This window comes from Nannospalax galili, unplaced genomic scaffold, assembly GCF_000622305.1.
Source record: "Nannospalax galili isolate Female #2095 unplaced genomic scaffold, S.galili_v1.0 scaffold634, whole genome shotgun sequence".
NCBI lineage: Eukaryota > Metazoa > Chordata > Mammalia > Rodentia > Spalacidae > Nannospalax > Nannospalax galili.
In genome coordinates this window covers 1,730,817-1,744,939 of record NW_008336853.1, presented here as the reverse complement: position 1 = coordinate 1,744,939, position 14,123 = coordinate 1,730,817, and the positions used below count along the sequence as shown (strand labels likewise).

The window sequence follows — 14,123 nt, the reverse complement described above, 5'->3', positions numbered from 1 at the left end:
ATATATATATATGAAATAGGCGACCCTGACTTGGGAAGGAGAGGGTCCCCTTACTCCCAGCTTGGCTGCCACAAGCTAGAATGTCCTGAACCCTGCAAGCTCTCTCCTGCCAGCCAGAGGACCATGCACCCCACTCCAACCACCACGAGGGCGGCTGCTAGCCACCGACCTGGCTGCCCCAACCTGGACCCAGAGGCCTGGAGCGGGCCCCGCCCCTCGCCCCGCCCAGTCGCCTCGGCATTGGCTGCTGGGTCTGCGCCCGAGCCCCCGGCGGGGTAATTAACGAGGGATTAATGAGATTCCCAAAGTCAACAGAAAAATCGATGGGCCGCGGAGCCCGAGCGGCGGCTGCGTAGTCCGGCGGGGGAAAGGGCGTCGGGGGCGTCGGCCCCAGCGCACCTGGGACCTCACTTGCACCGAGGATCCGCGCTGCGCCCCAGTCGGTGGTGAGCCGGCAGCGATGGCTGCGCAGAAGTCAGGTAAGACTCCCAGGGTCCAGCTGGGACCCCGCGCACCCTGGGACAGCCGGCTGGACCTTCCCCCGGAAGCCCAGCCGGACACTCACTCCTCCAAATCCGAGGAGTTCATCAACTAGGGGCTGCAGGAATTGGAGAGAGTGTGGCGTGACTGGGGTGACCCGAGTCTGGCTCCCTCACCCCAACTCTGGCTCTGCGCCCACCTCTTTTCCCCCCGGCTTCACCGATCCCCACAATCGAAAGAGGAAGCCCAAGACTGAACCTGGATTTGGTTATATATGGGGTTGGGGCCGCCTAGACTTGTTGCCCCTGGCCCTGCAGTCCCTTGTGTGGCTCGGAAGGAAATCTCGGAGCCTCTGTGCCAGGGCCAGACATCCTCCTCCCGAGCTGGTCCTGCGCTCATGGCCCTGCGCCGCGCCCTGACCGCTCTTCGGCTTTCCATGCCCGCCTCTGAGCGCGACCCATAAACCAGTTTGGTGTCTGGGACCTCCCTTGGACTGGCGTCGCGCCGAGAGGCGTGCCAAGGGATGGCCAGGTTCTTGTCCGTTCCAAGCACACTGATTCTATCCTTCATCCAGGACCCCTATTGATGCTCATCCCAGCACCCTGCCCGGAGGTGAACCACGTTTGCTCCCCTAACAGTCCCTTTTAACCGCTGGTGGAGTGCTGAACCACGGGAGTGGAGCAGGGGGCAAACCAGGAGGGGAACCCTAAAAGGAGAGGACCTGGAACGTGACCTCCAGGGTCCCTGCCCCCCAGGCCTGCAGTCTGAGCAGAAAATCAGCTCTGAATAACCTCAGCCCTCCAGATCTCTCTAAGATCTGGAAAGCACTGTAGAGAAATCTGCAGATAACTAGCCAGGCACTGATCAGCATGTTTGGTGTATCAGATCACTAAATTCTGATAAAAATCCTGACGTAGGTATCATGCAGTAATTCCTTCTTTATTCCAGAACTTGTTGGACTGCAGATGTAGCTCAGCTCAGTGGTGCTTGCCTAGGATACACAAGGCCCTGGGGGTGGGGGGCAGATTGAACACTAGGCATTGCTGTTCCATCATTGTACATTCATTTCACAGGTGAGGATACTGAGGAACAGAACCTAAGCAGGTTGTCCAATCACAAAGGTGTTAAATACTATCTGGGCTCTTGATTGTAGGAGGTGGGGAAAGGGTGAGTTGTGGGAAAGGTGAGGTGGAGCCACCAGGGCTTGCAGAAAGGGAGCAGGGAGGTGTCCCCAGGAGCCTCACCTTGCTCAACCTGGGTGTCAGAGCCTGAGAGGGAAAGACAACCATCTGAAAAGCGTCCTGGCTCCAGGATGGAAAGGGTTAACGGGCAGGGTCTCTGTCCACAGCTGTAGTGCTGAAATTTTTTCCAGAAACTGCCAGACTTCTGGCAAACATTGGGTGAGTGTAAAGACTGTACTAGGTTTGGAAATGTGAGTCAAACAGGAGTTGGTCTCTGCCCTGGAGGAGCCCCAGACCTCAAGGGGAGCCCACCACACCACAGCATGCCTGATGGTGTACACTCATGCTCTACAGAGAGGAGCCATTCAGCAAGGTAACCACACATCTGCTTGGGCAGAAAGAGGGCTTCCCTGTTAAGAGGCTAGGTGGGAACTGGCAGGTGAAGCAGAAGGAACGGCTGGCTCTGAGAGAGCTGGGAGAGGCAGGAGACCACAAGTGAAGCATGGAGTCCTCTACCTGGGTTTGAATGGACACGGGGAACAGGTGGCCAGAGTGTAGTCAGAGGAGCTGGACAGGAAAGAGGGTAGAATTGATCCAATAGTGACAGCATAGACTGGGCAAAGGGAGAAACTCACTTACAAAACCTTAAAAAAGGGACCCAAGTTTGGGTTCTCAGCTTGTTCTAGGAGAGAACAACAGAAGGGATCAGCATTACTCAGGGTGTACGTGGGGCCCAGAGAGGCTGCAGTTAGGACCAGTGTGATGAGGGTCTCCTGGTGAGGTCCTGATGGAGTCTTGAGGGGTAGAGCAAAGCACAGCTAATGAAACTAAAGCATGCTGGATGATACAATCATCAGAAGAGGCAAGAAAGAACCCTCATCCTGGATGGAGGGATCAGCGAAGGCCACCTAGCAGAGATGAGTCCAGAAGTACGAAGAGGGGTAGACACTGTAGGCAAAGGTTGGGATGTGGGCAAAGACAGGGAGGTGAGCAAGAGTAGAGGGCACTCTGAACTGCAGTAGGATGCTACAGCCCACAGGGAAGGCACTGGGGCCTGAGGCCATGCTGGGAGGAGGTAAGTGGAGGCCAGGCCCGGAAGCAACAGCAGCAGCCACCCTGCCTTGAGCACTGTGTGCACGCAGCCAACACATGCTGTCTTGTTTCACTTGGAAAGGCCTCACAAGCCTTGGACTTTATATTGAGGGCAATGGATGTCTTTGCAGGACTCTGCATGGGGAACAGTCATCATGGACAGAGAGACCAAAACAGGCAAGATCAGAGGGGCTCCAGGGTATTAGTAGAGGTGGGGGAAAAAAAATCTAAGAAGCCAGGCAGGTATGGTGGTGCACATCTGTAATTGCAGTACTCAGAAAGCAGAGGCAGGAAAATTGATAGTTCAAGGCCAGCCTGGGCTACAGAGCAAGACCAAGGAGAGGAAGAGGAGGGAGAGAGGGAGGAAAGGAGGAAGGGGGAGAGATTAAAAGCAGTGTGGAATGGTTAGGCTTGGGGTCTGGAAGGATACACAGCTCAAAGAGAAGGAAAAATGAAGCCCAGTTTTGTGCCAGGAGACATAGACACAGAAACATTCCCTGAGCTTGCCAGGCATGGTGGCACACACCTTTAATCCCAGCACTTGCTGTGAGTTCAAAGCCATCCTGGTCTACATAGTGAGTTCCAGGCCAGCTGGCACTACAGGAAGACTCTGTCTCAAAAAAAAACAAAAAAGAAAAAGAAACATTCCCTGAGCTAATGAGCATCAGAATGTTATAGAGGGGGCAGTATGCACTCAGAATGCCTGGGTAGCAAGGGCATTCTGGGAACTCCTGGGTCATCTGAGCAGGGGAGCACACATAAGCAATGGAACCCCACCTTGCTGTAGCTCAGACCTACTGAGAAGAAGGAGCACCCAAAGTGTCCCAGAGGGGCAGTATGCTAGACTTGGAGCTGCAAACATTGGGTGGTCCGATATTCAACCAAAGCAAGTGGTGACAGTGGTTGGCCTAAGTGAAAGGTTGGGATGAGTGAGGAAGTGGCAAGAGACATTTATGGAAAGAGGAGAGTCAAAGGTAGTGTCCCCGGGTTATGCTAGGCATCCATGGGCCAGCTAGGTATGGAGTTGGGGCAAACAGATGTTAGTGCAGTCAAAGTTAAGGGCATGGAATTCATGCCGATCATGACCTATCTCATGCATATGGCAGACATTATAAATCAACCAGTCTTTTCCACTCTGGAAATTGCCCAGTGGCAGGGCAGTATGCAGATGCCCTAACTGCCTGGATGGACTTCATTAACCCACTTCAGGCACAGGCACAGAGTTGAGAAGTGGAGTGGCCCAGTCATGTGGGAGGAGGGAGAGGTGGTCCTCAATCCAGTCAAAATAATCTCTTGTATTCACGAGCAGCATGAACATCTTCCATGTATCCTGGTCTGTTTCCATCTCCTTGGGTTCTGTAGGGTAGATGGGGAAGCTCCAATGTCCTAATCAGAAAGGTCGCATAGCAAGCCCTCATCACACAGCAGTTAGGGGCAAGGATGGAATCCAAGCCAAGTCCACTTGGCAGCCAACCTTTTAATTCTCTCTCCCTCTCCAGCTCCTGCTGAGGCTGTGCCCACACCTTCTCCAGAAACACAGGCAACAGAAGCAGCTCCTGCCTATGTGTTGCGAGCGGACATTGGAACGGAGCACACAGGGCTCCCCTGCCCACCCAAGCGGAAGTCCTGGCTGGGTCAGCATTTCTCCATGCTGCTTAGGCGAGACCGGCAGGCCCAGAAGGCGGGGCAACTCTTCTCAGGGCTCCTGGCACTCAATGTGGTGTTCCTGGGTGGGGCCTTCATCTGCAGCACGATCTTCAACAATGTGGCTGTCACTCTGGGTGACGTGTGGATCCTGCTGGCCGCCCTGAAAGCTCTCTCCCTGTTCTGGCTCCTGTACTATGTGGCGGGCACCACACGGCGGCCCCATGCAGTGCTGTACCGTGACCCTCATGCTGGACCCATTTGGGTGCGGGGTGAGTTTTGGGTGCTGGGTGGATGGAGAGGCCTGGGGAGGGATATCCAGCTCAGGAGCAGGTGTCTATGCCCACATACCCATCCCGGCCCTACCAGGCTCCCTGGTGCTCTTCGGCAGCTGTACCATCTGCCTGAATGTGTTCCGCATTGGCTATGACGTGAGCCACAGCCACTGCAAGTCAGAAGTGGAACTTGTCTTCCCAGCCATCGAAATTGTGTTCATGAGTGTCCAGGTAATGAGCCTCTCACATTACCCAACCTATACCAAAACCAGTCACATAAGCAATTGCCCAAGAGTGTATACACACACCACATCCACATCCACACACATGCATCTCCACATGCCTGTCTCCCAAATGTAGACACCTATAAATACATCTGCCTATATGCACCTGCATACACCCAAACACTACCCCCGAGAGCTAGCTATACTTCTCTCTCTGTTGAGTCTCTACCGCGTGCCAGGTCTTATGCCATGTTTACACCACCTTCACTTCTCCCCTCGAGTAGGTATGACCTCCCTGCCCCCAAGCAGCTCTTTTTCACAGCTGAGCCAGCTAAAGAGCTGAGATGTTTTACCACTGACCCAATACCACACAACAAGGAAGTGGCAGAGCCAGGATTCCAATCCAGGCTTCTTTACTTGGTCTTCCATTGCAAATCCACACAAGTGACTGAGGTTTATGCACCACAGCTCCACCACTCCCATCAGCCCCCAGGCTCAAGACCCTATCTCTTTCAGACCTGGGTGCTTTGCAAACACTGTAAGGACTGCATTCAGGTGCAGACCAACTTTACCAGGTAAGGTTTCCCTCCCTCTGGTGCCTCCTGGCACTCTTTTTACCACCACCCCGGTTTCCCAAGACAGGGGGCCTGCAGTTGTAGGTTAATATGGGATGCATCCCAGATAACTCCTAGGACCCCTAGACTCCTAAGGCCACATGAGATCTGGCTCTGGGACTGAGTGGTCATCCCAGTGGGCGGTGGATGGTGAGAATCGGGACCCTGGGAGCCAGTCAGGCTGTGTGAGCACTGTATGACCCTTCCTCCAGGTGTGGCCTCATGCTGACCCTGGCCACAAACCTGCTGCTATGGGTTTTGGCTGTGACCAATGACTCCATGCACCGTGAGATCGAGGCTGAGCTCAACGCCCTCGTGGAGAAATTCTCAGGTACAGAGGGTACAAGACCTTCCCCCATCACACATTCCCTCAAACCAAGGAGACACACAGAATTATAGAGTTGGGAGCCAAGTGAAGGCCAGATCTTTGTTAAACAGTGGAACTGTGGAGATGGTTCTTTCAGTAAAGTGCTTGCCACACAAGCACAAGGACCCAAGTTTGATCCCCAGGAGCCGATATAAGAAAGTCAGGCATGATGGCACGTTCTTGTAATCCCTGCACTAGAGAGGCAGAGACAGGTGAATCCCTGGGGCTCACTGCCTAGTCAGCCTAGCCTAATTGGTGAGTTCCAGGCCAGTGAGAAACTGTCTCAAAAAACAAGGTGGAAGGGCTGGAGAGATAGCTCCAAAGTTAAGAATACTTGCTACTCTTGTAGAGGACCTGGGTTTAGTTCCCAGCACCCACATGGTGGCTCACAACTATCTGTTACAGAGGACCCAGGTTCAATTCCCAGCATCCACATGGCAGCTGACAACTGTTCATAACTCCATTTCCAGAGGATCTGACACCTTCTTCTGACCTCCATGAGTATTGTACAACACTGGTGCACATGCAGGCAATACATTTATACACATAAAATAAAAAATAATAGATAAAAATTTTTTTTTTTTTTGAAACAGGGTCTGCCTATAGTCCCAACTGGCCTGGAATTCACTACGTAGACCAGGCTGGCCTTGAACTCACAGAGATCCACCTTCCTCTGCCTCCCAACTGCTGGGATTAAAGGCATGAGCCACCATGCCTGGCTCAATAAAAAATGTTTTTAATATATTTTAATAATTTTTATTTTATGTGTATGAGTGTATTGCCTGTGTGTACGTGAGTGTACCCATGTCCTGCAATGCCGCGGGGGTCAGAAGAGGGTGTTGGAGTCCCCTGGAACTGGAGTTAAGGATGGTTCATAGCTGCCATGTGGGTGCTGGGACTCGAACCCGGGTCCTCTGCAGGAGCAGTCAGTGCTCCTAACCACTGAGTACTTTTTATTTATTTTAAAAAATAAAATATTTTTAATAAAAAGAAAAAAAGAGCTGGGCACAGTGGTGTAGACCTTTAATCCCAACACTTGGGAGGCAGAGGTAGGCAGATATCTATGAGATCAAGGCCAGCCTGGTCTACATATCGAGTTTCAGGCCAGCTGGGGCTACAGGGAGACCTTGTCTCAAAACAAACAAACCAAACATTAGAAAGACGGAAGGAAGAAAAGACGGAAAGAAGGAAGGGCAGAAAACTGAGACACAACACCTGAGGCTGTTCTTTGGCCTCTAAACACATGGTTCACACTGCATGTGCACACAAACACACACACACACAAAGTTCAATGTTCCAATCATCCCCTTCATACTCCATCAGGGACTGATGTCTGACGCCTTACTCCCAGCAGCCATGTGGCTGCCAGCAGGCCAGCCATGAATCCTGGCTGCCTAGGTCACTGGGAAGTCTTTCAGGAATGCACCCCACCCATGGTATTTGCATTTTACTTATAAGAGGCTAGAAATCCTTTGGGGCTAAAAGGAATGCTTCTGTAATGCAATTTTAATACCGAAACATATCAGGAGGAAGAGGAGACTTGTGGTCAGAAAATTCTCCCTGGATTTTCCCATTATAATCCTCAGCCTGTACAGTCTGTCTTGAAGCAACATCCCATAAATCCATAGAAGAAGCTTGCAGTCTGTGGGATTCAGCCACACCTGTATGTCTGCCCCAACCCCACCCCGCCCACAAGTTGCATCATGACCCATGTGCACCAGCTCTCACACACCCAGGACATGAATCACAGCACACCCGTGTGCTGAGTTGTTCCTTTACTCTGCTTACACTTTACACTTTGCACAAAAGCTACAAAGAGAGGTTTGATTAAGTGACATCATGAAGATTTGTGTGTGTGTGTGTGCGTGTGTGTGTGTGCTAAGGTACAAGCACTCTCCCACTAAGCTATATCCACAGCTCCAATGTTTTATTACTGTTTTAAAAAAGGGCAGGTGAGGGTTTGGGAATTTAGCTCAGTGGTAGAGCGCTTGCCTAGCAAGTACAGGCCCTGGGTTCAGTCCTCAGGTCCAAAAAAAAAAAAGACAAAATAACAAAAAAGACCCCAAAAAACAAGGCAAAAAAAAGGGCAGGTGAGATGGCTCAGTGGGAAAAGGCACTCGCCACGCAAGCCCGGCAACTGGTTCCCAGAATCCACGGTAGAAGGAGAGAAACACTCCAAAAGTAGTTGTCTGATCTCCACACACACACACACACACACACACACACACACACCATTAATTCATTCTAAACATTTTCACTTTTAAAAATATTTTATTTATGCCAGGCATGGTGGTGCATGCCTGTGGTCCCAGCACTTAGGAGGCAGAGGCAGGCAGATCTCTGGGAGTTCAAGGCCAGCCTGGTCTACATAGTGAGTTTCAGGACAGCTGGGGCTACAGGGAGACCCTGCTTCAAAAAGACAAAAATAATAATTTTATTTATTACTATTATGTGTATGTATTTTATGTGTGCAAGTGCATCCATGTCATGCAGTGCCCACAGAGGTCAGAAGAGGGCATTGAATCCCCTACTGGAGTTACAGACCATTGTTAACCACCATGTGGATGGTGTGTACTCAACCCAGGCCCCCTGCAAGAGTGCTCTTAACCTCTGAGGCATCTTTCCAGCCCCAAACACCTTAATTAAAAAAAAAAAATCAACCCTGCCAGGTGTGATGGCACACACCTCTAATCCCAACACTTGGGAGGCAGAGGCAGGCGAATCTTTGTGAGTTCAAGGCCAGCCTGGTCTACATAGTGAGTTCCAAACCAGCCCCACTATGGGGAGACCCTGTCTCAGAAAACCAAAATAAATAAATAAATAAATAAATCAACCCAAACATACAGATGAGTTGAAGAATGGGACATCCATCAGCTGGGCCTAGTGGCACAGACCTGTAGTCTCAGCTACTGAGGAGTTTGAGGCAGGAGGATCACAAGTTCAAGGACTGCCTGGGCTACAGAGTGAGTTCAAAGCCAGTCTGGGAAACTTAGTGAGACCCTATGTCAAAATAAAAAAATAAAGGCTGTGGAAGCTCACAACAGGACACAGTCATCTCCACAGTGCAATAATTAGCATTTTGCCACACTTGTCTTAATACTTTTTTTTAACCACAGTACTGAAAATAAATTACAGAAATGATGGCATTTTATTTCAAAACATTTCAGGAATCATCTCTTTAAAAATAAATGTATTCTATGTATTCCCGGGGCTGGAGAGATGGCTCACCAGTTAAGAGCACTGACTGCTCTTACAGAGGACCTGGGTTCAATTCCCATCACACATGTGGCAGCTAACAACCATGCATAACTCCAGTTCCAGGGGAATCCAACGCCTTCTTCTGACCTCCGCAGGCATTGCATGACACGGGTGCACTTACACACACACAGACAATTCACTTATACACATAAAATAAAAATAAATAAATAAATGTATTCCCTTCATTATCACACACTGCTATAGTTGCTAACAAAATTGCTTAAGATCACGGCAAACCTCCAAATCAATCTCTACTTTCTCCAATTAGCCCAGAAAATTTTTTGTTTGTTATTTTTTCAGAAGGCTGGTTAAAACAGCGCATAGGTGGTGGGGAGATGCTCAGTGGGCAAAGCTCCTGACATGAAGCATGAGGACTGAGTTTGAATCCCAAGCAGCCAATGATTAAAAAAAAAAAAGAAGAAGGAGAAGCTGGGTGTGGTGACCCACACCTTTAATCCCAGCACTCAGGAGGCAGAGGCAAGCTGATCTCTGTGAGTTCAAGACCAGCCTGATCTAGATAGTGAGTTCCAGGCCAGCTGTGGCTACCCTGGGAGACCCTTTTCAGTAAGACCAAAAAACAAACAAACAAACAAACAAAATCAAGCCCAGGTGTGTATTTGTAACTGAAGCCCTGGGGAATGGGACATGGAGATCCTGGGGACTTGTCCATCAGCCAGTCTAGCCAAAATGGTGAGATCCAGGTTCATTGAGAAACCTGTCTCAAAAACATAGGGTGAGATGTGATTGAGGAAGACATCTCAGCATCCGCCTCTGGCCTCCACACATGCATGTTCATAGGCAAGGACACCTGTGCACACATGTATATACTACACACACATGCACACGCACAAATACAAAACAAATACACAATATATTTGGTTAAGTTTTTTTTTTTTCCCAGAAGTGCCCCTCCCTTTTATTTTTTACTATAAATGATAGACTGGTTCTATTTCTTTTTGTTTGCTTTTTTTTTTTTTTTGAGACAAGGTTTCATGTAGCCCAGGCTGGTCTCAAAACTCACTGTGTAGCCTAGGATGACCTTGAATTCTTGATCCTCCTGCCACCATTTCCCAAGTGTGAGATTATAGGCAAGAGCTACTATACCCAATTTGACTAAGTGTTTGTTTTTGGTTTTTTGCTGTGTTGGAGCTCAGACTCAGGGCCCTATACTAAGCAAGTGCTCTACCATAGAGCTACATCCCCAGTTCTTCTGCATTTTTTTTGTTTTTCAAAGACAGTGTCTTTTTTGTTTGTTTGGTTTTAGTTTTTGGTTTTTTGAGACAGGGTCTCACTATGTGGCCCTGGCTAGCCTGGAACTCACAGAGATCTGGCTGCCTCTGGCTCCCAAATACTAGGATTAAAGGCATGCATCCCAATACCCAGCTCAGCTCTTGTTTATTCGAGAGACTGAGTCCAATTATGTAGCTCAGGCTGGCATCAAACTTGTGATCCTCCTGCCTCAGTCTCCCAAGTTCTGGGATTCCAAGTGTGCTGCCTGGCACTCTGGCTAAGATCCTTGGTCTCCTTTTTCCTAATGACCCTAAGGCTTGTCAGTTGCTTCCTCATGGTAGCATTTAACTTGTTCCCTCTCCCCTGCTCTTCCTAGAATCTGGACGTGTACCCTGGCATCTTACTTAGATTCAGGTCAAGCATTTTGGGTACCTACATGTCCCAGTAACACCATGTGAAAAGCAGCTTGTGCTGGAAAAATGCCTCAGCAGTTAAGAACACTGGCTACCCTTGTGGAGGACCCAGGTTCAGTTCCCAGTACCTACATGGCAGCTCACAACTCTCCATAACGCCAGTTCCAGGGGATCCAACTCCTTTTTCTGGCTTCCATGGGCATTGTATGCACATGGTACACTTACATACATGTAGCCCAAGCTGGTCTCAAACTGACTGTATAGCTTAAGGTGATCTTGAATTCCAGATCCCCTTGTCTCAAGCTTCCCAAGTGCTGGGAGTATAGTGCTATGAGCCATTATGCCCAGTTTGGCTAAGTGTGTGTTTGTTTTGCAGTGTTGGGGCTCAAACTCAGGACCTTATGCTAAGCAAGTGCTCTACCACAGAGCCTTTAAATGAAAAAACCTTCATCTTGAGGAGCTGACTTCTGATTAGCCCAGTGTATGCTGCTGAGGCTGCTGACTGCATCCAAGTGCAGCAGCCAGATCTCTTATTGCAAATTATGGGTTTACCTGGCCCAGCAAGCAGTTTGTGGGGACAGCATGCTTTCAATACATTATATAAGCTTGGCACCTGAATCCCTTTGTAAAAGACTGATCATTTTGTGATTTCCAATTTCTGTCTTGGCCTCAGATGTTCCCACATCTGTCAAAAGAGCCACCGGAGGGATGGGGGGGTTCCTTCCGATTCCAGCGTATCTAGGATAGGGGTGAGAGTGGTTGTTGCTGCTAGGTTCCTCAGAGCAGGACTTGATCTACTATCTCTTCCTGCTGCCCTTCCCCCCACCCCCCAGGTAACGAGACCAACACCTGCCTATGCCTCAATGCCACTGTGTGCGAGGTCTTCCGGAAGGGCTACTTGATGCTCTACCCCTTCAGCACTGAATACTGCCTCATCTGCTGTGCAGTTCTCTTTGTCATGTGGAAGAATGTGGGCCGCCGCTTGGTAGCCCACTCAGGTGTCCACCCCAACAGACCACCCTTCCGCCTGCACGGGGCCATCTTCGGGCCACTGCTGGGCCTGCTGGCGCTGGTGGGTGGTGTGTGCGTCTTCGTGCTCTTCCAGATCGAGGCAAGTGGCCCTGACATCGGCCGCCAGTACTTTACCCTCTACTATGCTTTCTACGTGGCCATCCTGCCCACTATGAGCCTGGCATGCCTGGCAGGCACGGCCATCCATGGGCTGGAGGAGAGAGAACTGGACACGCTCAAGAACCCCACCCGAAGCCTGGATGTGGTGCTGCTGATGGGCGCTGCACTGGGTCAGATGGGAATTGCCTACTTCTCCATAGTGGCCATCGTGGCCACTCGGCCCCACGAGCTACTCAACCAGCTCATTCTGGCCTACTCACTGCTGCTCATCCTGCAGCATATCACCCAGAACCTCTTCATCATCGAGGGACTGCACCGCCGCCCACTCTGGGAACCCACGCCTGAGGACACAGTGGGGAAGCAGGAGGCTGAGCTGTATCGCAGGGGCTCCCTGCTGGAGCTGGGCCAGGACCTGCGGCGGGCTTCCAGGGCCTATATCCACTCCTACAGTCATCTCAACTGGAAGCGGAGGATGCTCAAGGAGATCTCTCTCTTCCTCATCCTCTGCAATATCACAGTGAGTGGTTGGGCAGGGACTGACAGGGCACAGGGGTGGGGTGTGCCAGCCAGGAAGGGATGGATCAAAGTTACTTGCCTCTTTCCAATTAGTCACAGGCCCACCTGTCCATACAATATATCCCCATACCGCCTCGAATCCTCACAGTATCTCCATACAACAGGAACAATTACTGTCCCCTCTCAGGCAGCTCTTAGGTTGGTCAGTCTAAGACCCTACAGCCTGTAAATGGCAATCTGGGAGAACACAGGGGTTTTGACCCCGAACCCCTAAAAACACTGAAAATACATTCCAGATGTGAAACTTCTAGTCCAGGCAGAGAAGAGTCAGTAAATTGGCTCTAAACTTCATCAGAGCTCAGAGGAAGATGTGTAGACCAGTGCAGGCTTCAGGAAGGTTGATCTGGGTCTTGAGGAATGGGCAGGATTGGCATAAGAAGGCACAAGGGAACAGAGGTGATTGGAACAAACAAATACAGTAAGGCCTGAGTTCAGGGCACAGCAGCCCAGCTTGGTAGCATGGGTTGCTGGCTGGAAGTTCCTGCCCTGTGGGAGCAGCTAGGGACAGGGGAGGGCTGTGATCCATCTGGGGCTGAGCCTGGCTTCAGACTAGTCAAGAAGGTATCCAAAGTCCTCTGTGGCAGGGGTGTGGAAGACACTGGAAATGGGGAAGAAGTTGCTCTCAAAGCCTAAGGATGGTGGAGTGGGGTCAACGCTGAAGGAACTGCAGGTTCTGGGTCTGCCTCTCCTAAGCCGAACATCTTGGGATGCAGGATAGTGCCTCCCTTACTCAGCAGCCTCCTCTCTCCTTCCAGCTGTGGATGATGCCCGCATTTGGCATACACCCAGAGTTTGAGAACGGGCTGGAAAGGGATTTCTATGGCTACCGAACCTGGTTTACCATCGTCAACTTTGGCCTGCCTCTAGGGGTCTTCTACCGCATGCACTCTGTTGGGGGGCTGGTGGAGGTCTACCTGGTGGCCTGAGTGCAGGGAACCCAACCACAACACAACTCCCAAAGTGTCAAGGCCGAGAAGGAAGCCTGGAGTACCTGAGCAGATACATCATGTCAAGAAGAGCAGAAACCTGCCTGGGGCTCCCAAAGCTACCTTCCCTCAGCCTGACTGAAAGGAGAGGGTACTGCCTGGAGCTCAAGACCAAGGGCAGCAGAACCCACATGGCAGCTAATTAACTCCAGTTCCAGGGGATCTGACACCCTTCTGGCCTCCCAGGCATTGCACACACGGTACACTTACATATATGCAGGCAAAACACACGTACAAAATAAAAATAAATTATTTCTTTAAAAAGACAAGGTCAGGGCTGAAGAGATGGCTCAGCAGTTAAGAACACTGGCTGTTCTTGCAGAAGACCCGGGTTCCAATCCCAGCGCCCACATGGCAGCTAAGAACTGTCCGTAACTCCAGTGCCAGGGGATCCGACAGCCTCTTCTGTCTTCTGGGGGCATTGCATGACACAGTGCACTTAACCCACATGCAGGCAATACACGCATACACATAAAATATAAATAATAATTTTTTTTAAAAAAAGGCCAAGGCCAGGGCTTGGAAACTGAGCTTCAGACACCAACAGGCAGATGCAGGCACAAGCCTACAATGAACCACATCACTACAGCCAGCACAGCCAAAGGCACAACCCAGGAGACTGGCAAGGGCTACTCTCTGTGCCAATCGGTAT

At 50.5% G+C, this 14,123-nt stretch overlaps 1 protein-coding gene across 1 annotated transcript; it reads left to right on the top strand.

Moving 5' to 3' along the window:
- The first annotated feature begins 401 nt into the window (after nt 1-401).
- Nucleotides 402-13,651, top strand: Otop3 (otopetrin 3). Its single transcript, XM_008831444.3, has 7 exons — nt 402-479; nt 4,253-4,669; nt 4,767-4,903; nt 5,413-5,471; nt 5,723-5,841; nt 11,612-12,426; nt 13,241-13,651. The coding sequence occupies exons 1-7, from the start codon at nt 461-463 to the stop codon at nt 13,409-13,411; spliced, it is 1,737 nt and encodes a 578-aa protein (XP_008829666.1). The 5' UTR covers nt 402-460; the 3' UTR covers nt 13,412-13,651.
- Nucleotides 13,652-14,123: the final 472 nt, after the last annotated feature.